General features: G+C 37.3%; 1 protein-coding gene across 2 annotated transcripts in view; it reads left to right on the top strand.

The window, feature by feature from the left end:
- LOC129751693 (serine/threonine-protein kinase Tao) overlaps positions 1-24,083 on the top strand; it is a 47,821-nt gene that overhangs the window by 17,643 nt on the left and 6,095 nt on the right. For both annotated transcript variants that reach the window (XM_055747355.1, XM_055747356.1), the window contains exons 2-3: positions 10,263-11,637; positions 23,792-24,080. In XM_055747355.1, the coding sequence (XP_055603330.1) occupies positions 11,192-11,637; positions 23,792-24,080 (735 nt within the window). In that variant the 5' untranslated portion in view covers positions 10,263-11,191. The remainder of the gene's footprint in view (positions 1-10,262; positions 11,638-23,791; positions 24,081-24,083) is intronic.

Here is a 24,083-nt window from a genome sequence, read left to right as displayed (position 1 = left end):
GTTGCGAAGGGTTCATACAAGATCACTTTTTTTAGGCTTGGAGAAAACCAAAGTTTTCGTTTTGAAAATTGTTGTACTTTTCCACAGCAGCAATTTTGGCAAATCATTATATTTAATAGAGAACAACAAATAAATACATACTTTAATCGGCAAGGGATCTTGCCACTAGTAGATATGTTATAGGATTCAAACGCTAGAATTTGTTTGAAATATGGTTTTTCATAAGTTTTGTCGTCCATCAGAAGTCATCCGTCTCATAGCCTTGGTACCGGCTATACAACTTACGAGCCTTGGAACGAGCAAAAACTTGTTGTTTGAGGTTAGGTTTGAATGACTCATAACAAGGCAACACTTTCGGGTGATCGGAAATTTTGATTTGGATATTTCAGCATCTACACTTAGTTTTTCGCTTATTGAAAATTAATAGTTCTGGTATGAGACTTGACTTCCCTGATGACCCATAACCGTAGTTGCCGATCATGTGCTTCACCTTATTGTTTGATTTGAGTGGACATTTTTGAAAGTGTTTGCATACTTTTCCACCACTTATACCAATATTTTTTTGAATATTCAACTGAATTATTCAATCATTATCAAATTGATAGCTGACAAGTCAATTTGATAATGATTGAATCAAAGCAATCGAAAGTTTCTTTTTAATTCAACCACGGTATACCGATCGCTGAATCGATCGCTTTGATTCAGTAGTATTATTCAACCAAGTAGGCTCACAACACATATTAGATTGATAATGATGGATTTTGAAGGAAACTTTGCAAATTTATTTTTTCTTTCTACCTTGAATCGTAAATATCTCAAAAACGCGTCAATTTAAAATTTTGAAAAAATAGGTCTGATAAAACTTTTCAGAGGCAGCAAAATGCTATCAAAATTTTGAATGTCTGATTACTTGTAAATGAGCTATCAACAAAAGAAAGTGTCCCGTTTCTAAAACAGCTAAGCTTTATGCACAGAAATCAGAAATTTGTGATTCACTCATTGGGGTTTAGAATAGAAGAAATAACAAAATGCGATAATACTTTGTCCACTAGAATTATCACTAAACGCAATGAAATGATTAACTGTTGATGGTAAATTAAGTAAACCCCTTCGACTCCAAACAAAATGTGACTTAGAGTTAGCAGGGTTTTTCAACGAAATCAAAACATAAGAAAATAGTGGAAAAAATGATTATGATTAACATAGAATACCTCGCGTGAGCTTTTATTACGTCGTATGAAACAAAATCTAAACAGTTTTATTACACAAAAAAAAACTGACATAAACTAGTCGCAACTTTTTTTCCATTTAGAAAATTTGTACAATGCTGTTCTTCTAAAATCTCGAACTAACAACTTCTCAGAGCAACTTTCCTCAATCTGTTTCGGGTGAAATAAATTGCACTCCTATTTATAAATCTCTAATATTATTTTCCTGGACTATCAACTATCTTTTACTTCATTATTTGAATTTCACACCTAATCACAAAATAGACAAATCTTCAAAAAGTATTGAAACGAAAAGGAATTATTCTTGACAGGAAACTGTATAAACAGCATATTGATCCAATTAGCCTCTAGTTCTTGTAAAATGCTTGATTTAAGAATAAGTCTTCGAAATTCATAAACCGCAAATGTACACTTACTAGAGCAGAAGTATACTATTACTTTACCTTGCCTAGTAGCACATTGAACATTGGATACCTAACCATGTGCCAATTGTTAACATCCTTATATCCAACTAATTCTTGTACAATTAAATCCTATCTAATTTTGGCAGTTATCATTCATTTACAATACTGTCGTCTATTCTAATCAAACTTGCGCATGGTGGAAAAGTGGAAATATCAACATTTAAAAGGCTAGTTGTGATATTTCCACTGCGCAATGCTTTTGTCGTCCAACGGAAGGGAGGGCAAGTGTTTCAACTCCCATTCACCTTATCAACATGGATCATTAAAGAAAAAGTATACGAAATTGAACCACCTTTTAATTTATTTTCTATGATCTCATATCGAATAAGGCTACGTGCAACCGCCCTTTCAGGTTTATGGTAGTTTAGAGTCTGTTTCCAAACCGTCAACTTCTATAAACACAGTAACGCATGCCGTCGCCGTTACCCATTAAAGCCTAGGGTACGGAATGAAAATTGGTCTACTAGTTGATTCAAAATCATGGAAAAGTTAAAACTACTTCCATTGCACACACGGTGTGCAGTCGGTCTTATAGCCTCGGAAAGTCATTGCACACACGGTGTGCAATCCGTCTCAATAAAATATTCGCATTAGAGTTTGATGAAATATTATTCCAAGATAGGTGTTTAGCATTAATAAAAAAAATTAGATTTATTTCGTAGGCGTCTGTTCTCCATGTCAGGGGCGGCGTGCGGAGTGCAACAGCGTCCTTGTGGTGTTCGGGACCCAAAACAGCAACATCACGACGGTCCTCCTGCGAGATAGTGGGGTTAGCTGCGGGCCTTGCGAGCCTGTGACTACAAAAAAACATAAGCAACGAACAACGAACAACAAATTTCGGATGGAAATTGGCAAAGACCCACGCGACGAAAAGGGACTAGCGATTGGAAACTTGGAACATGGAACTGCCGATCTCTAAATTTTGTGGGCAGTACCCACGTGCTCTCCAACGAATTGAAGAGCCGCAAATTCGACATCGTAGCGCTGCAGGAGGTATGCTGGAAGGGCTGCACGGTTCGAACGTACCCAGATGGTCGTGCCATCTACCAGAGCTGCGGCAACACACACGAGCTTGGAACAGCTTTTATAGTGATGGGAAAAATGCAAAAGCGCGTGATCGGGTGGTGGCCGATCAACTCACGAATGTGCCGGTTGAGAATCAAGGGCCGGTTCTTCAACATCAGCATCATCAACGTGCACAGCCCTCACCTCGGAAGTACCGGTGACGACAAAGACGACTTTTACGCGCAGCTGGAGCGTGAATACGACCGTTGCCCAAAACATGATATCAAGATCGTCATCGGGGATTTCAATGCTCAGGTCGGCCAGGAGGAGGAATTCAAACCGACATTTGGAAGGTTCAGCGCGCACCAGCTGACCAACGAAAACGGCCTCAGACTTATCGACTTCGCCGCCTCCAAACGAATGGCCGTACGTAGTACTTTTTTCCAGCACCGCCTCCCACACTAGTACACCTGGAGATCACCGTACCAAACTCAATCACAGATCGACCACGTTTTGATCGACAGCCGGCACTTCTCGGACATCATCGACGTCAGATCCTGTCGGGGCGCCAACATCGAGTCGGACCATTATCTGGTGATGGTGAAGATGCGCCCAAAACTCTCCGTAGTAAACAACACGCGAAACCGGCGCCCGCCTCGGTTAAATATCGCGCGACTGAAGCAACCTGAGGTCGCGGCAGACTACGCGCAATCGGTCGAAGCAGCGCTGCCGGCAGAGGGCGAGCTTGACGAAGCCCCTCTCGAGGACTGTTGGGATACCATCAAAACAGCCATCAACAGTGCTGCGGAGAACGTCATCGGTTATGTGGAACGAACTCGACGGAACGACTGGTTCGACGAGGAGTGTAGGAGGGTGATGGACGAAGAGAATGCAAAGTGGTGTGGTGCAAAGAGGCACCCGTCGAAATGTGGAAAATCACCGACAGCGGAAGAGGCAGCGAGCCCGAATTTTCCAGGAGAAAAAGCGCCGCCTGGAGGAGGAGGAGCTCGAGGAGCTGGAGCAGCTACATCGTTCCCAAGAAACACGAAAGTTCTATCAAAAAATCAACGCATCCCGCAAAGGCTTCGTGCCGCAAGCCGAAATGTGCCGGGATAAGGACGGGAGTATCCTGACGGACAATCGTGAGGTTATCAAAAGGTGGAAGCAGCACTTCGATGAACACCTGAACGGCGCACATGCAGGAGATCAAGACGGTGGGGGAAGGTACATCGCTGGCGTAGCCAACGACGAAGAGGAGCCACTCCCAACGATGAGTGAAGTTAAGGAAGCCATTCGCCAGCTGAATAGAAACAAGTCGGCTGGGAAGGATGGCATCGCAGCTGAACTCATCAAAATGGGCCCGGACAAGTTGGCCGATTGTCTACACCGGTTGATAGTGCGGATCTGGGACATAGAACAGCTACCGGAGGAGTGGAAGGAGGGGGTAATATGCCCCATCTACAAGAAGGGCGACAAATTGAACTGTGAGAACTACCGAGGACAGTGATCCTCAATGCCGCCTATAAAGTGTTGTCCCGAATCCTACTCCGCCGCCTAACGCCGCAAGCAAACAGATTCGTGGGAAGTCATCAGGCCGGCTTCATGGAGGGACGGTCTACGACGGACCAGATATTCACATTACGGCAAATCCTCCAAAAATGCCGTGAACACCAAGTCCCTACGCACCATCTATTCATCGACTTCAAAGCCGCATACGACACGATCGACCGTAACGAGCTATGGAAAATCATGGACGAGAACGGCTTTTCCGGGAAGCTGGTTAGACTGATCAAGGCGACGATGGATGGAACGCAGTGCTGTGTGCGGATTTCGGGTGAATTGTCGAGTTCATTCGAATCGCGCAGGGGGCTTCGACAAGGTGATGGTCTATCCTGCATGATGTTCAACGTGGCGCTAGAAGGTGTTATTCGACGAGCGGCGGGCGAAATGCGGGGCACGATTTTCAACAGATCCAGTCAACTTATCTGCTTTGCCGATGACATTGATATAGTCGGCAGATCATCTGCGGCGGTGGAAGACATCTATCGCAAACTGAAACGCGAAGCAGGAAGGATTGGGTTGATGATTAATACGTCCAAGACGAAGTACATGCTGGCCTGCGGATCCGAGACCGACCGAAACCGCTTGTCCAGTAGTAACAAGGTCACGATCGACGGCGACGAGCTGGAGATAGTCGAAGACTTTGTCTATCTCGGCTCACTGGTGACCGCAGACAATGACACCAGCCGTGAGATCCGGAGGCGAATTATCAGCGGAAGTCGTGCCTACTATGGACTCCACAAGCAACTGCGGTCGAGAAGACTTAGCCCTCGCACGAAGTGTAACCTGTATACGACGCTCATTAGACCGGTTGTTCTCTACGGGCACAAGACATGGATATTGCTCGAGGAGGACCTGCGTACACTCGGAGTATTTGAGCGACGAGTGTTAAGAACCATCTTTGGCGGCGTACAGGAGAACGGAGTGTGGAGACGAAGGATGAACCACGAGCTCGCGCGACTCTACGGCGAACCCAGTATCCAGAAGGTGGTGAAAGCTGGCCGGATACGCTGGGCGGGACATGTTGCGAGAATGCCGGACGACTGTCCTGCAAAACAGGTGTTCGCTACGAATCCGGTAGGAACAAGACGAGCGGGGGCGCAACGAGCAAGGTGGTTAGACCAAGTGGAGCGTGATCTGGCGAACGTGGGGTGCCCGAGAAATTGGAGAACGGTTGCCATGGACCGTGTGAATTTTAGGAATTATGTTCGTCAAGTTATGTCGTGAGACGGAATACTATGTAAATAAAAAAATAAAATAATAGATTTATTTCTGGTGAGTTTTTGTAAATCTCCCTTCAAAAAATTTTTCTGTTCACCGCTACATTGAAAAGGCAAATATGCGGCAATAATTATAATTTTCCCCATAGACGTTTCTAATTCAATTCCAATTGTTTCTAAGACTTTTGTATTGAAAGAAGGAAGAAGTCTAAATTAGAAACGACTATTGATGACTATACTGCCCCTATTCGCACACGAGTCCCATGTGTAAAAACCGCAAACCGAGAAAAACGCTTGTTAAGTTTGAAACTTGTTTTCATAAAAACAGTCGTATAAATCATTTGTTGGCAAAACCTATCAATAGTTCGGATAGAAAACACCTCAAAGAATACTTCTGTTTACTTTTGCGCTAATACTTACTAAAAATTACGGAGAAATTTCAATAAAACACTCATGTGACTCATACGCGAATATTCTTAGCCCTCGAACAAAGATTATTCGCAAATGAGTCTCTGGTGCTGAAGTTATTGGCAAGTGGCAAGTAATTTTCTAATATATTTTTTTCATCTGTTTACCATTCTTTTTGATGACAGAAGAAAGTTATAGAAAGATCTTGATTCCAAACTGATTTCAATCAAGGTTTATTCGCCAATTGGGATGTGTTTTCCAGTGTTTTTCCAAAACTTTGTTTTCATTCGTGTGAAATTGCTGCGAATTTATCATACAGCATCATCATTTAATTCAATGTGTGTTATGGATACGTAGATAACACCGTCCAAAAGTCTGCTGGATTCAAGACAAAGAAGGAGATTTCTTCCGGGAACATCTTCCTAGGTAATAAACGAAAACAGTGGTATTGATATTGATGTACATATAGAAAAAAATATTGAAAAAAGTTTGTTATTTTGTTACCGAAACAACACTTCAAGTACCACCCACCCGATCACACATTAGATCGTCGAAATTACCCACGAAGGAACCATCTTGATCTATTGAGCGTTGTTCATCGGTTGATTTTTGTCGAAAAAATAATGTTGGTTACCAGTTACTTATTAATGTTTTTTTTGTGACTAAGAACCAAATTTCTTCGGAATCATTTCGCTACTATACGTTCAATTTTTATGTAAATTAATGTTTTAAGCATTACACTATTTATTTACTTCATTTTCTGCCTATCCTTTCCTTCAATTGTAAGCTCTGGCGCTGAATTTTGGTCATGGGACTCATATGCGAATATTTTTCACATGGGACACATAAGGGGTCATATTTTTTTTTCGAAATTTTGGGAACAAACTTCGAACAAAAACTTGTTTTATAGGTAAATTGGAGCACAAAGAAGCGTGCTCCATCGATAACTCAAAAACGATGGAAATGCACATGGGACTCATATGCGAATAGGGGCAGTATAGCTACACCCCCACCTTGTCGATCAAGTCGATCATTTCGCAAAATTTTAAAGAAAGCGTTGCTTTTCAAGTTATTGTCCGGCTTTAAAAAAGTTTCGGTGATGGCAGCAATATGTATGTTTTGGGTTTTCAAAAATAAAAAGAACTCATCTTGGTTAGCCAGCAAAGATCTGGCGTTCCAATTTTTGAACCGGTGATTCCTGTTCTCCTACTCCGGTCAAATCCTATTCGCCCCTTTCAATTCGTACCCCAAATTTGTTCCCGAGTTCATCGATAAGATCAACGTTCCTGGAAATGTACTTTTTCTTGAGCTTTTTGTATGATTCATCGGCCGTTATGTGTAGACGCTCGACGCTCTCAGTACAAGGTTCATCGTCTTTTCCAATCAGCTCTGGCACCGGCTCCAGCTGTTGCAGCGGCCAGTAGACATCATCCACCAATTTCGGCAATAAATAATGCTTAAGCACCTCAAAACATCAACATTTTTCAACACAAATAAAAATATTTATAAGTACATATATTTTTTCCAGGAGTTGAAATAAGCAGCAAAAAAATTCACCTTATGAAATTCCTAATTATATCTGAAAAAAAAACACAAATCCAACAGATTTGTTGTCTGTTGCCTAGAGTTTCATTAATCTTCTGCACCCCGATCCCAAAAACCTTATCATGATTTGCTTATAACTTGCTGATGTAAGCAAATTTTAAAAGTGTCTGATCTCCTTAAAGTTCTCTACTTTTATTATAGAATTTCTGCTTTTTTTATTACTAATTGTGTTTTTATTTTAGGAATATAACTTTCAAATATGGAAAAACATCTGACTAAATTAAGAAAAACAAAACCACCTAGGATTTAAAGTTCATAGGTGTGTATATTAATAAAAAAGAATGTTTTGTTAAAATGAAGCAGCTGAATTGATTGTTTTGCTTTGTTTTTCATAATCACTGTGAAAGTGTTGTACTCTGTACACCGAATTTGCAGACGTTACACAGCACTTTTTGCACTGTACACACAAACCACAGTTGACGTGGTACGAAACAAGCCTAGTCGAGCAACATAATGTAAATTCGATTAATAATTGCTTTAATGCAATATATCAAGGAACCTTTTGGTCCTGAAAGGAGAAAGATATTTTTTTTTAATTTTTCATAAATTTAATCACAAACATTGTCTCACTTTTGTCCCGATTCACCCCCATGTCCTGTTCTCCTCAATTCAACATGGAAAATAAAAAAAAAGGTAAAATTTACCTTTTTGCGAGGTGATTTTTTTCTTTGTTCCTTCTTTCGAGGTAAATTTTATCTTTTTTTCATTCACCTAGCGAAAAGGTAAATTCTACCTAGCAAAAAGGTAAATTTTACCTTTTTCGCATTCATTTAGCATAATAGTAAACAATACCGTTTAAAAGGTAAATGTCAGTTCGTTTGACTGGTTTCCTCAATAAAAAAAATAAAACAAAATTCATTCAAAATTTGATATTTATTTTAAATAAATTGGGACTTTCACCTTATATTAATATTTGGAATGTAATCCCCGTTTTTAAAAAATTGTTGAGGCAAGTCCTTTCTTTGTCAGGCTCGTGACAATTCGGCTTTCGCGTTCTCCCGAGCCACCATGGCCGCTGAATACTTCTGCATTGCGTTAACACATTCATGTCCTTCTTCGCTCTGTGGGCCGGTCTGAAACAAAAGCAAAGTTTTGACCGAGAACCATCACAAATAAATGATATACAAGAAAATACTTACCATTTTGTGCCGATTTTCACATATTAAGTACGAAGCAAAACTTCCTTCCTGAACGACAAAACAGCTTAACCTCAATAAACGGGTTTGGCAAATAGTTACTTTTTTTCGAGATGAATTGTACCGATTTGTTTAGCTCAATCCAGGTCAACTTCACCTCGCTACGAGGTAAGATTTACCTTTTTTGGATTCACCTTTTTTCTCGGTGAATTGTACCTTTTCTCCAACCTCGATTCAGGTAAATTTTACCGCGCTGAGTTTCACCTCGAAGAGGTAGAAGTTACCTTTTTGGCTTTCACGAGCGTTCACCTTGCTATCTCGGTAAATTTTACCTTTTTATTATTTTCCGTGAAGGCATTCCACCTTTTGATTAAAAAGGGTTCTACATTTTCGAAGATATGATCTGTAGTCACTTTTATAGGTACCAGTTTCATTGTATTAGTATTTTAAATGTCCAATGACTTCAAAATATAGATCTAAAATATACAGGCAATGGTCCTGGGTGCTCTTTTTTTACCACCTTAACGTGAGGGTGAAAGAATTTTTCTTTTGGCTTCTGCAAGGTATGAATCCCTCCTCGTTCATTCCCTTTCGATTCGACCAAAAATACCAAGGTCATCTCTCTAGCCAGCAGCCTTGCTGACTGACTACACCGTTATGTTGTTGTTTGAATTTCGCGTGTGCAACGAATGAAGGAAGGGTTTAAATTTTTGGCTATTCCGGCTGTTTATTTTCGTTTGCCCTGCCTTTCATACGTCTGTGACTGTCTCTCTCTCTCTATGTTTCTCTGTATTTCTGGTATCATTTGTTTTATATTTAACGGCGGTACGATCTTTTCCCGATAGAAAGTATTTACATTCTCCATTTTTGTTTTGAAAAACAGAATTTCTCGGTTTAAATTTTCCATTTTGAATAACGTTTATTTGGAAACTGAGTGAAAACATGTTAAATGTTAAGATAGAAAGTGGTACCTTCCAAATGAAAGCTGCAGAGGAAGTTATGAATCATTTGAAATTTCCGTCCTCAAGGAAAATTCCACAGATCGGTACTAAATTTTATCTACGCATTAAAGCGTAAAGAAAGAACTATCTCACCCCCATCATCTAGCGATCTGTATCATCTTTAACTGCAACGAACGTCCGCTCGCTGCATTTCGCGTATACAGAAATTAGGAGCTACCGCCACTCGACAAACAGTCATCGGTATTGCCGTTTGGTCGTTTTCCCCTGGGTCAACCAACAAACAACAACGTAGGACGGACATATACGTTGTCGTTGATGTTGCTTTCGCAATTTTAAAATCAAAACACAATCGTTAAATCCGAAACTAGCAACTAATAAGTCATTAACGTTATACTTACACACAACGTTGCTGATGTCTCGGATACTCCTATATTGTTTATGTTTTCACTTTTCCCCTATGCCCTTGCCGTCATTATCGTCATCATGCAATAGTTTAGTGTTGGTTTGGTAGTGACGATGCACTCGTAATAGGGCAAGTGATTGCTTGTATCGTGTCGGTTATTATGTGGCGTCATAACAGCAACTCCAAAACGATGAGCAATGGCTCAAACAAGCCTATCTATTGTTTCGAATCACCCGACTAATGTATGATTTTTTGCTGTTTCCTTTCCAGATTTCTGAATGTCGCGTTCCGTTAGTCTCATATGGAGGAACAGTATTGGGTTCGGTTCCAATCGCACCAGTGTCCTAGATGCGTAGTGAAAATGTGCCGAAGGTGTCCAGCATTTTCTTATTCTATGAACAAGAAGCAGCCTAGTCAAATCGGACACAGAATCAGAAGCAGCAACAGCTTCGGCCGCAAAGCACAACAACAACAACGACAGTGTGCATGGTCGTCGTCGTCGTCATCATCGGTTCATGTTTATCACCTCGAGGATTGTTGTCCCACTATGTGGCGGTGGCAGTTCTAGAACACAAATAGTCTCTTCCCGCGCGCGTTTAGAAGTGTGTTTGTGTGGCACCGAGTGGTCTAATCAATTAGCAAACACATGACAATAATATCTATACTATACACAACATATTTAGGTGAGCAATCGGCGTAAAAAGAGCTGAGCCGCCCGCCGAAAGCCAGCCCAGAAGAAGAGATAGTCAATCTAGTAATTCAATCGGGGCCCGGGCGTGCGAGTGCTGAATGAGAGTGTCGAAAACAAAAAAAAAAATCAACGCGAAAATAAAATATCAATAGGTATATTATACCGAGGGTCTTGTTAGGAAGAGGGGAATTGTGTTGTGGAGTATCGCGTAGAGAGCGATAGTGTGAAAGCAGAAGTACCCCGTTTAGCGCGTCCGCGAGCAAAAGACGACGGCGATCCAAAGTAACAATAACCATAATAGAAATAACAGTAATAATCTTGGAAAAAACGTGACGTGAGTGTGATAATCGTGTGATTGTATTGCCTTGGTGGAAGCGCGCTTTCCACTTGTGGGCCGCCTCCCTGTTCCAATCTCGTTCGTTCCCATTTGTTGTGAGACCGAGTGTCTTCACGGGACCGAGTCAGAGCCGAGGGAAACAGCGAGAGCCATATCAAACGAAGCGAAGGTATGCCTATAATGAGGCCGGGAAGTTTAAAGGATCCCGAGATAGCCGAACTATTTAACAAGCATGACCCGGAGAAGATTTTCGAGGATCTGCGCGAGATCGGCCATGGATCGTTCGGTGCGGTCTACTACGCCAAGTGCAATCTCACCCGGGAGATTGTGGCGATCAAGAAGATGTCCTACATGGGCAAGCAGAGCATGGAAAAGTGGCAGGATATCCTGAAGGAGATCCGGTTCCTACGACAGCTCAACAACCCCAACACGATCGAGTACAAGGGGTGCTATCTGCACGAGAACACCGCATGGCTGGTGATGGAGTATTGCGTTGGATCCGCGTCCGACATAATCGAAGTGCACAAGCGCCCCTTGAAGGAGGAGGAAATTTCCGCTATCTGTGATGGTGTGCTGCGTGGGTTGAGCTATTTACATGGGCTGGGCAGGATCCATAGGTGAGTAATTTCTTTCGTTTTGCTGTGACTCAAAACAGAGGGTTTTTGAATACGTTGGCATTCTGCGAAATGAACCTGAATGGCCACTTATACTTCACCTCCGAGGAGGAAAACCGATAGCAAAAATATCATTGACGGGTATGCTTCAGGTGAAATCTTTGCTGAAGTGGTTGAAAGATTTCGTATCATGCTACCTACAGATTAAACCAGTGCTACGACGGATGCGTAATGGGATTTGAGTGATTCACATAAGTATTTGAAAACGTTGTGATTGCACAAGGACGAGTAAGAGTTAGTTATGGTTCGTTTTTTTGTTGACTGCATTTATAAGTTTACCCTCATAAAGCCCATGTTTCACAACGAAGTATATTTTCGTTTTTTTTTCTTTTTTGATCTCTCAATGTTTTTTATAGTTTTTTTTGAAAAAAAAATTTCTTCAAAAAATGGTAAATTGAAAACACAATCAAATGTATTGCTTTCTCTGTCAGAACAGAAGATAGTGGAAATTAGCTATACATATTTTACTGCAATCACGGTTTTTTTTTATTTATTTATTTATACGTGTGAAATGTTATGGAATGTTTTGGAGGCTACTTTAGAGGTTCTTTCGATAGACTCTTTCACTATTAATTATCTTATGGTTACGAATAGTGTGTATGAAGTAATAACATCTATTGAATTGTACTCAGTGATAAACATTCTAAAATCTTATTCCTCGGATTCACCAGATTCCAAAATCGTTGCCATATACCGTATATTAAAATGTATATGTGCGCTTATAAAAAGTCACTCACTGTTATTAGTGAGTGAAGTTTTTATGAGCGCACATATGTATATTTTAACATACGGTATATACAACTCGTTTCACACTTCCATCTAGAAAAGCAAAAAAAAAAATACTATAGCCCCGAGCAGACTTCATGTAAAAAAATATAGCAAATTTTGCTATCACGCCTTGAAAAAGCTCTCATTTTTCCCGACATAATGCACAGCATAAACAAAAAATTCTGAGACTCAATTGGAACTTAAAGAAGGCACCATTAAAATTGACTGTGATTGCGAAATTTGCCATTAATATGCTTACAATCGTTTAGTAAAATCACGCATCATTTTGGGTCTCAAAAAGCAAAGTTTGACATCACTAAAGCTCAGTTAATTTAGAAATAGGACAGTTACGAATGCGTGTATTTCAAAAATCATTCATTTGATAAAAATACTTTCTATGAAGAAAATGAAGATAATCCCTTGAAGGACAATTCAAGGAAAAATTTTAAAATAACATTGATGATCTTTGAAAAGAATTGTTTATCGTTTTTTTTGTAAAAAAAATCCTACTTTACTCTTGCTATATCCCAACGGCCGGCGCACACTTTTTTTCAGTCATGATATTGATCAGTTTTTTCAGTATATACTTCTTCTAATCTGTATTTTAGGGGGCTGCATCCTTCTCCTTCAATTTATGCTATTTTTTGGCCCAATACTTCTCTTGTAAAAGAAAATAAAGGCAATTTAGTGGATACAGCTGTTTCGAAATTAACAAAACTAGATTATTTTTGAGCCACTTAAAAGCGTTTTTAATGGAATTTCTGCTGGAAAAATCAGACAATAACGAAGTAAAACCATCGTGAGATTGAACTTAAAGTATCAACGGTTGATATTGATTAGAGATGTACCGAATAGTGATATTCGGCGAACGGCCGAATACCGAATATTGACCTTTTCAACTATTCGGCCAAACGAATATTCGGGCGAACATTCGGTTGGATTTTCTAATAAAAATACAAAAGCGATTTTTTCAATTCCCTTCTATTTCTTCCGTCTTAATGCATCTCATGTTTTTAAGTCGATTTTTTTCAACCAGATGATAAAACCAAATGATGTATTACAAGATCTTTTTCAAGTAGGGTCTATCTAATTTAAAAAAATGTCATCAATAACTGAAAGGACATCAGATGACTTATCGCTTCTAGGAACATAATCACCAAAGAGAATGGGTTCCTGTAAAATCTGGGACAAAACACGTCGAAACAGCGGCCAATCAATTTAAAATTGCTTATTTGATATCGAATTAGATGAAAGTCGAATTTAAGCAAGACATCTTCAAAGTAGTTGCTAAAAAACGATAATCTTTAACCTTAAGCATACAATACCTTAAACCACATGATCGACAATTCAACACGATTTTTTTTTATTTTGAAAAAGGGTAAATCTGAACAAAATCAAGGCCAAAACATGCAAGAGGAAAGTGAAATTGAATTTTGCTGTTTTCATTGAATTACAGCAGCAGTATTAAAATCGTATCTAAGGAATAAACAAAAGTTTAAGTTCGTTTTGAAATTGTTTAAAAATCGTTGTTGAACTGAAAATCTTGAAATTTAAAAAAAAAAATCAAAGTTTTTTATTTGATTTAGCAAATAATTTGAATAAAGCCGGGCATCCTGGCCAGATTTGGCTTCTCTCGAATTCTTTTTTGGATTTATGGGCAAGCCTAGATATTTTAGGAAAATCTAGAATAAACGAAAATCGAAGTATAAAGCGATACTTGTCAGCATTCTCCTGTAGGATCTACAGTGAAATATACAAGAATGCACCTTAGGCTGATGTCAAGCTGAGGCGACAAGCATCGCTTTGCGTTATAAATTCCAATAAGAAAGTAATGCAACGCATTGTATGTCATGCTGGCGCGCCATGGCGCTTTCAAAATTCACTACAAATTATCGTTTCTCGACATCTGATAATGCTTGGAATCGTCTCCTTTCTTTCGGGAGCAATTAAAAACTCATCAGATCATGATCCGGATTGCGAAAATGCCGAAATTTCAACCGACAAAATTCTTTGTATTTTTGCGGAACTAAGAATTCATGAAAATTTTCTCGTCGATTCAGATATTATTTAGTTTATTATCACAAATTTGGACATATCTACTATTGTGGTTAAAACCCAAAATCACTGCTTTAAACCGAGAAAAAACATCATTCCCATTGGATTTTCTACTTGTCGCGCTTCAAAACACCCTGGCATCAGTTTTGTCGCGCTTTCCAATGCGCTCAGCTTGACAGGTCTGCGCTTTTTCCATGGAGATCAAATGAGAGCAAGTATGTCGTGTGAACGTGTTGCGCTGCTTGTCGCCTCAGCTTGACATCAGCCTTAGATGTTCAACTGAAACCATAAGTTTTTGTAGCTTTTTCAACATTGCTTTTGGATTTTCTATAAATTATCCAAAATCAGTTGAAAAATTTGACAATAATGTTATTGTATAAATTTGAAAAAAAAAAATATTCGGCCACTTAGGTTAACTATTCGGTGAGCCGAACATTCTGTCTAACGATTTTTGGGCGATATTCGGCGCCAAATATTCGGTACATCTCTAGTATTGATCGTGGGTTGCGAAGGGTACATACAAGATTAACCTTTTTCGGATTTTAATAACAGCGATAACCAAAATTTTCATTTTGAAAATTGTTGGTTTTCCCACAGGAGCAGAATCTTGGCAAATCATTATATTTAATACAACACAACTTACATACAACAAATACACACTTTAATATGCAAGGGACCAGCCATAGGATTCAAACGCTGGAATTTGTTTGAAATAGGATTTTTCATAAGTTGATGGACTGATGGACGGCAATCAGAAATCATCTGTCTCATAGCCTCGGTACCGGCTTAAAGGTTACGAGCTCTTGAACTAGCAAAAATTTGTTGTTTGAGGTTAAGTTCGAATGACTCATAACAAGGCAACACTTTCAGCTTATCGGAGAAAAATTTGCGCGACATTTCGGCGATCTACACCTAGTTTTTCGCTTATTAAAAATTCTGGTATGAGACTTGATTTTGACCTTTTCCGTAGTTGCCGATCATGTCCTGTAGACATTTTTGACAGTGTTTGCATACTTTTCCACCACTCACACACAGTAATTCTTCGAATAATCAACGGTTTTGTCAGCTATCAAATTGATAACGATGGATTTTCAAGAAACTGTGCAAAATTATTTTTTCTTTTTCTCTTGCATCGTAAAAATCTCAAAAAATTTTAAATTTAAAAAAAAAATATAGATCGGATAATACTTTTCACAGGCAGCAAAATGCTGTCAAAATTTTTAATGACCATACTAGTAAATGAGCTATCAGCAAAAGAAAGTGTGAATATTTTTTTTTATCCGAATTTTATACTGATTAAAGATAAGATACGAAGAATCGTTGGGCGTAACCAACTCGAAATAAATTATTTTTTCACTTGGTCACCTACACATCTTTTGATTATCAATAAAATAACTAGAATTCATGCTTATCCATTAAAATAACAAATGCTTGAACAAGAATTCCTCAGTTTTACAAGAATTTTAAACCATTTTGTATGACTTTAATTTAAATTTTGTGTGCCTGGTTCGTTTTTGGTCCAATATTTAAAAATTTATTTGGTGAATATTTTAGATTTTTGTTATTTTATTTTTGTACATACTTTTACGTTCCAAAGAAAAATATAAGCTTTCAAAAAATGTATGGAGAATGATCAAACACAACTTTAAAGCGTGCTTTCTTGATACAGGGTGGCCACCCATCCGGGAAAAACGGGAAAAGCGGGAAAAAGACGGGATTTGAAATCTAACGGGAAAAAAGCGGGAAAAAGGCAGGATTTTTTTCGAAAAGTCGGGAATTTTTGGCTCAGTGAAAATCTGTTCAATGAAGTTTAGTCGAAATAGGTCGAAACAAGTGGAAATGGATTGACAGTTGATCACCAGTCGCTTTCCAATTGACTTCGACCGATTTCTACCGAATCCTCCTGCCGAACTGGATCGGTTTCGATTAGTTTGAACTTGCTTCATTGAACAACAGAAGGATGTTCCCGAACAGCCAGATTGCTAAGCGAATAGAAATAGGAAGTACAAAAATAAGCTATTTGATTCCACACGGTATTGCTCTCTATTTGGACTTGACACTGTACATTAAGCGTTCAAGGAGGGACTAAGGAAAAGTTAATGGAATTTGGATGAATTTTTGAGGACGTTGTATATCCTTTTAAAAACATTCCACTTAGAAGGGCAGATTATACTGCAGTAACGGGTTCAACTATATTTCCGTTAAAATTTTGTGACGTTCGCTGGGTGGAAAATGAACGCGCTGCAGAACGTGCTGCCAAAATGCTACTGTACATCAAAGGGTTTGTCGACTAGGTTAAAAAAAAACAAGAGGAGAAAAAGATTAAGGAAAATCATTCAAATTTTAAGCGGACTTTTTCATCGATTTCCCGGTCGAAGGTATTCGACATTGTTACTAAAGCTGTAGCTGATAATTTGCTGGGACCAAACATGAGTTTTTTTTGTTACGGTCGCTTCGACTGTTGAGTCCTTTTTACGCGAGTATCAGACAGAAGCACCGATGGTTCCGTTTCTCTTCGATGATTTAACCGGGCTTGTAAGAGATTGATGGAGAAAGTTGTAAAGCCTGAACGACTAAACTTAAAATCAAAAACATTTATTGGAATTGAACTCTCAGAAATAAATCTTCTACCTCCTGAAAGCGTAGAAATTGGATTATCAACTATATCGGCAATTAAGAAAGCAAAAGAGTCTGGCCATGTTTCCCATAAGTATATCCTTGTATTCAGAAATAGCTGTCGTTCGTTTTACTGTGGATTTTTTAATAAAATGACTATACCATCTCCCTTGTCTTATCCCATCACTCGGTATTTATCGTGCGTTAATCCCGATGTGATTGCACACTATCCAGATATTGCCAAAAAACGTTTAGACCTGTGTCTAGAAGTACTTGTTGATAAGCAACACTTAAGTAGAGCTTGTGCCGATAGAATTAAGGACGAATTTGGACAATTATGCGCAATACCTTCAATAAAAACATCATTTCGGGATATCGAAGAAAATCACAACCATTGGACATTTTTTGGATGGAATTTATTGGCCAACCGAAAAAAGGAGTTCTTCAATTTGACGACCTTATTGAAGAAAATTCTAATTTTGTCTTATGGCAACGCGACGATGGAAAGAGGCTTTTCCGTTAACGTGAAATGCCTAGTTGAAAACCAAACCGAGAGTCTGACAGCCCAACGTATCGTACACGACGAAATCAACATGTCAGGGGGAGTTACAGCATAACGGTAACGAAATCGTTCCAGTATGCCCGCAATTCTCACTCGAGATATGTCGAGTTCTAAAAAGTAAAAAAAATGGAGGAAAATCTGAAAAACTATAACGAAACGGAAACGAGAGGCAGAAAAGGAGTCATAGGAACTGGAAGCAAAAAAAATGAAGATGCTTTCCGACGCTCATAGAGAGGCAAGCTTAATGGACGAAAAATTAAAACACTTTAAAATATATGAGATACAAATAAATTTGAAAAATAATAATCAAACATATTTTAACGAATCGAGTGACATAGGGTGGTATGAAAAAAACTTAGTATTTGCTTTTGCTAAACTGAATCGAGCAGTCGAACAGTCGCTTAAAGCAATTGCTTCGGTTGTTATGAATAAAGTTTTTTTTGACAGCTGTTTTCTCAGTCAGGAGCTTTTACTTTTAGAACAAGCTAGTTTGGTATGAATAAAGCTCAAATCTGAAGCAATTGCTCGACAAATCTCATAGCAATTGCTTTATTTTCTAAGCATGCTCGGTAGCAGACTTTTCCAATAAAAAATTCTTAAATAACGTCATGAACTTATCAAATTAGCAATATTTCACTTCAAAACAATTCAAAAAGGTATTTTCAACATGGATAAAGAAAAGTCGAAGTGATAACCCAACTTTTTTCATATTCCTGTCGTTGTATAAAATCATTCGTCTAAGATGACAATAAACAAATCAATTAGTAAATATTTCAAATAAAAAAAAAATCCGGCTATAGTGGAAGAAGTCCCAATTGGCTCAAAGTAAGAAATAAATTGTAATAATTTAAAACATTATACAGATCTCTCATTTTTATATATTTTTTTATAATCCTAAGATTTAAAAAAAATCTAAATTAAAATGCGCGCCTATTGCCTATTTTTTATCCATCGGATTATCCCGATCCGAATACATGTGGGAGAGCTTATGATAAATATTAAAGTTAGGCCATTTTTTGTTTGACAATATTCGAATATGTATTCATTTTTCTTTAAACATCAACATACGAGCACGCATTAACAAAAAAAATCCGGTCGTTCTTACACGCACCACCTGCTTCGTCGACTTCAAGGCTACTTTAGCCTTACTTTTCAATTTGCTGATCGTCTTCTTTCATATTACTTTAGAAAACTTCAGATTCTGCTGGTTGGATAGCTCTATTTTTCGAAGCAAAAGCTATGTTCTAAGACTTTAGTACACATCCGCTAAGCAAATGTTTATTCATACCAAACTAAGCAAATGCTTTGGACTTTTGCTTTGATTGATTTCGAGCTAAGTAAAAGCTACCGAAGCAATTGCTAAACCTTATTCATACCACTAATAGTTTTAAAAATTTAAAAAAAATCCCGCTTATCAATCTAATGATTTTTAGTTAATTGGTAAACCTCACTGAAATAACCATTTAAAGATTATTTACCACTTAAAGAAAGCTTAATCGATTTTCGTTTATATGGTTTCAAAAATGAATATTCGGAATTTTGTTTGGTTTTCTGTTGTATAAAACCGGGAATTTCGTGAGACCATGCGGGGAAAAAACGGGAAAAATGCGGGAAATCAAAAATTAATTTTGAGTGGCCACCCTGTTGATATTAACTTAAACCCCTTTGGCTCCAGGGGCCTCATATTTATGTATTGAAACTTGGAACAAATGTTTTAAATCTCTGAAGATACTTACAATGTTTTTATGGTAGTTCGTGGGCTCTTCTCACTTTGAAAAGCGAGAAGGTTCCATTCCAGTAAAACATACATTTTGGCATAATTACAGAACGCTTTAAAAACAGAGTAAAATTTCCAATCTTGAAAAACCAATTTATGTCAAGATCAAATTTCAGTAAGGTCGAATTCACAGTGAGCGCGAAGCGAAGTGCGAAGCGAATTTCCAATTCGCGCGGCAAACCGCTTCTCATTGAAACACGTTGAAAAAAACATCGACCGGCCACAGTGCAAGCGAATTTTCATGCGAAGACCCGGCTGGATCGCGCGAGTTCATCCTGTTCATCCGGACATACACTGAAAATATTCTCTCGGATATTTTTTATCGTAAAATGATTTATCTAAAAAATCTTTTTCAACAGTTTATTTATTTAACTATCATAGCCGTTTCTGTGTTGGTAATGAAAAATGCACGATTTTTTATCGCGGATTTTCGAAAAAAAACGCGGTTTCAGTCTTTTTCAATTGAAACAAATTCTAACTGGCAATAAACGACCGGTGGCATGAAAGCCCCACAATATGTGTATAGGGTGAAGGGGCTGAACGGATAGAAGTTGGAGTTTGCTGTACGACGCCATCTTGAAATCCAATATGGCCGCTTCCACTCAACTTTAAAATGCTGGAAGTGACTGAAGAGCACATGAAACTCCCACAATATAGGTATTGGATGAAAGTACTCAATAAGTAAGAAGTCGAATTTGGCTGTCCGACGCTATTTTGAAATAAAAGATGGCGGTTTCCGCTCTATTCAAAATGCAGTAAATAAGTGAAAATCGCATGATCCATCCAAAATATAAGAAATGAATAAAAGGGATCAAAAAGTAGATAAAAAATGACTGACAAAAATTTAACAAAAATTTTGAGAAAACTGCAAAAAAGCACTGAAACAAATAAACAAAAATATGACAAGTGTTATAAAAAGAAAGTCATATTGGCAAAAATATAACAAAACTGTGGAAAAATATTAAAAATATTACTAAAATTTAAAATATGACAAAAATATGACAAACAAAAAAGAGATAAATGACAAAATTTTGAATAAAACACGACAATTGTAGTAAAAAAAATTATGCCAAAAATATGACAGATATAACACAATTAGACAAAAATATAAGAAAAAAAAAACACAAAAACTGCAAAACTATGACAAGACAAATGAGAAAAATATATGACAAAATTATAATCAAAATTTGACCATAAAATGACCTGACAGAACATATATAAGGACAAATATTTGACAAAAAATTTACAAAATGACAAAATAATAACAAAAAATTTACAATAAAATCAGAAACATCTGGCAAACATATATAAAACTATAAAAAAAAATTATTACAAAGGTGGTAAAAATATGGAAAAATTTGACAAAATAATGGCAAAAATCTGACTAAATTATGAAGAATGAAATAAAAATATAACAAAATACTTTCAAATATACATGTATGTAAGAAAAATGACAAAATGATGATAAATACGACATTAAAATTACAAAATTTCAACAAAAAACATGACAAATCCGAACATAAAATGATGAATATGTTACAAATATATGGCATATGACAAAAAAAATGACAAAATATGACAAAATCTAGACAAATCTATGGGCTTGTAATATGTGTAACTTAGTTGGCAAGTTAGTTCCCTCCTAAGCCAATATCCGTGAGTTCAAATACAAGAGTAATCATCGAATACAGTTGTACCGGATAAGACATTCAGTATGAAGAGAAGATGGTAAAAAAACTATATATAATCGAACGGAAAAAAGACAAAACTATCAAAAGAAACTTACAATCAAATGAACAAAAAATCTGACAGAACTATGACAAAAAATACGACAAATGAATACATGACAAAATAATGACAAAAATAAAAATAAAATGACAACAATCTTACAGTACTATAACAATTACCATTGTCAATTGTTTGTCATAATTTTGTTTTTTTTTAATCATAGTTTTGTTATATTTCTATCATATTTTTTTAATAGCTTTGTTACATATATTTTTGTCATAGTATTGAAAGATTTATGTTATTTTATTATTAGAAGTTATTATATTTGTCATATTTTTAATTTAATTTTTCATATTATCCATAATGTTGTCAAATATTTGTCAAAGCTTTTGTTACGGGTTTTGGCATTATTATTAATTTTTTGTTATTATTTAGTAAATTTTTATTAATTTTTGTCAGATTTTTTTTAAATTTAGTCATGGCTTCGTCATTTTAACAGTCAAGTTTATCATAGATTTGATATATTTTTCTCAAATTTATGTAATATTTTTATCACCTTTACCATATTTTTTATCAAAGTTTTGTCAGAGTTTCGTAATTTTTGTTGTTATAATATTTTAATTTTTTTTTATAATTTTGTAATATTTTTGTCATAGTTTTGGTAGATGTTTTTTCTTGCGATTTTCAGTCATTTGAAATATTTTAAAGTTGAGTGGAAGCCGCCGTTTTGGATTTTAAGATGGCGATTCACAGCGTCAGACTGCAAAATTCGACTTTTACTAATTGATTCCTTTCACCTAATACCCACATTATGGGGGTTTTATGCGATTTTCAGTCATTAAAAGCATTTTGATTTTAGGCTGAAGCCGCCATCTTGGATTTGGGCGTCAAAAATCTGGTCCTTATTCCGGTCCTAAGATTCCTTTTCACAAATCCTGTTGTCCTAGTACGTGCAAGGTTTTTTTCCGCGGTTTTCCGGAATTAACGTGGTTTTTCGCGGAATTGACGCGGATTAGTTTTTTTTGCGCGGTACGTATCCCTCGCTCACAGTTTTGATTCTGCAAATTAAATTTGCAAAGATTTTTTCACGAGTGATTAATGTTTGCAAAACACCGAAGGTTTTTTCAGTGTTGAACCGCTTCGCAATTCGCGTACACTGTGGCCGGCCTTCAAAAACGAACTTGCGAAATTCATCCGGTGAATGAATATTTCGCTTCGCAGTTCGCTTCGCGCTCACTGTGTTCGTACCCTAAGTATATGAAATCTTCTTTGTATTGCAATTCGAAACTCCAACGCAACCCTCTTTTTAAAGTCGTTGTTTTTGAATTATGTTGACATTTGATTTAAAATGACGTCTTCAAGAAAATCAAAATTTAAATAATTTTTACAAATTTTATTTAGGTGTAGAAAATCACACCGAGTCATCTTATATACATGTGAAATGGCGGCGTTTTCTGTGAAACATCTTCACGTATGATCGGATGGTTGGAATGAAGTGAAATTTGATTTGAAGTTTTCTGCTTGGATATTGTTTGTAAAATAGTTTTAACGCTAATCCGGTTTTGTTTTGCGCACTGTTTTCATATTTTTGTAAAGTATTGCAGCGCTTATGTAATTACACCACTAGAATTGTTATAAAATTGGCTTTCTGGTGAAGCCAAGTGAGTATGTTTTGTTAACATACTCAAAATCCAGTGCGAAGTTGAACTTAAGTGCAAGAAAATCTTAGAAATTGCGAATTGTCAAAAAGTTCGAAAAACAGCTTTTTTTGAAAATTTGAAAGAAAATCCGTGTTTCGTATTTTGGCTATCTAAAAATGTAAAAATTTGCCAGCGTTAGATACAAAGTTGAACTGATGTGAATTTAGTTAGGAAAGCATTAGGAGATCTATAAGTTATACGCTTTTGCTTAGCTCAAATTTAAGAATGGCAAAATTAATAAACATTTTTTAATTAGGCATGAATAAGCGTAAAAAATATCAACTTTACACCTTCCCGAGAAATATTTAATTTATTCCAATTCAAGTTTTTGACTCACAAAACTACTATAGCGAAAGCAATTGCTAGAACTTTTATCATATCAGCAATTGGATAATTTGCCTTTGCTGAATGTATAAAAACATTAATCATGAATGCTATACATATATACAGTCTTAACTCTACTGAGTTCTACGACTTTAGCTTTATCTCACGATGGAAGAACCTTTGGTAAAACAGTTTTTTGAACAAATCCTATTTTTAATTAAATAAATCTGATTAAAATACAAATAAAATTTGATTAAAATAAAAAAAAATTCGTTTTTTTAAATTATTGATGAAATTGAGTGCCTTGTTTTGGTTTCTTCTCAATGATCCTGTACAATTGACTTTTTAGACTATTTAAGGTTTTGGCCGTATGATTTCCCACGTTGACTTCTATGTTTTTATGAAGACATCGATTGAAGTTCCTAGCAATCACTCATGCAATACGCTCTTAGCAAACTTCAACCAAAAGGTTTATCAAAACCCATTTATAAAAGCATCTTTAATTCAATACTCAATCAGTTTGTAATGATTTTAATGAACCTTTCATCCCCCTCATCAAACCCGTAGAGATATCAAGGCGGGCAACATCCTGCTCACCGAACAGGGCATAGTCAAGCTGGCCGATTTCGGCAGCGCCGCCATCAAGTGTCCGGCCAACAGCTTCGTCGGGACCCCGTACTGGATGGCCCCGGAGGTGATCCTGGCGATGGACGAGGGTCAGTACGACGGCAAGGTGGACGTGTGGTCCCTCGGTATCACCTGCATCGAGCTGGCCGAGCGAAAGCCGCCCTATTTCAACATGAACGCCATGTCGGCCCTGTATCACATCGCCCAGAACGAAGCCCCCACATTGCAGGTT

Source organism: Uranotaenia lowii, chromosome 3 (assembly GCF_029784155.1).
Source record: "Uranotaenia lowii strain MFRU-FL chromosome 3, ASM2978415v1, whole genome shotgun sequence".
Classification (NCBI taxonomy): Eukaryota; Metazoa; Arthropoda; class Insecta; order Diptera; family Culicidae; genus Uranotaenia; species Uranotaenia lowii.
The sequence above is the reverse complement of the archived record's forward strand: the minus strand, read 5'-3'. Positions and strand labels throughout refer to the sequence as shown.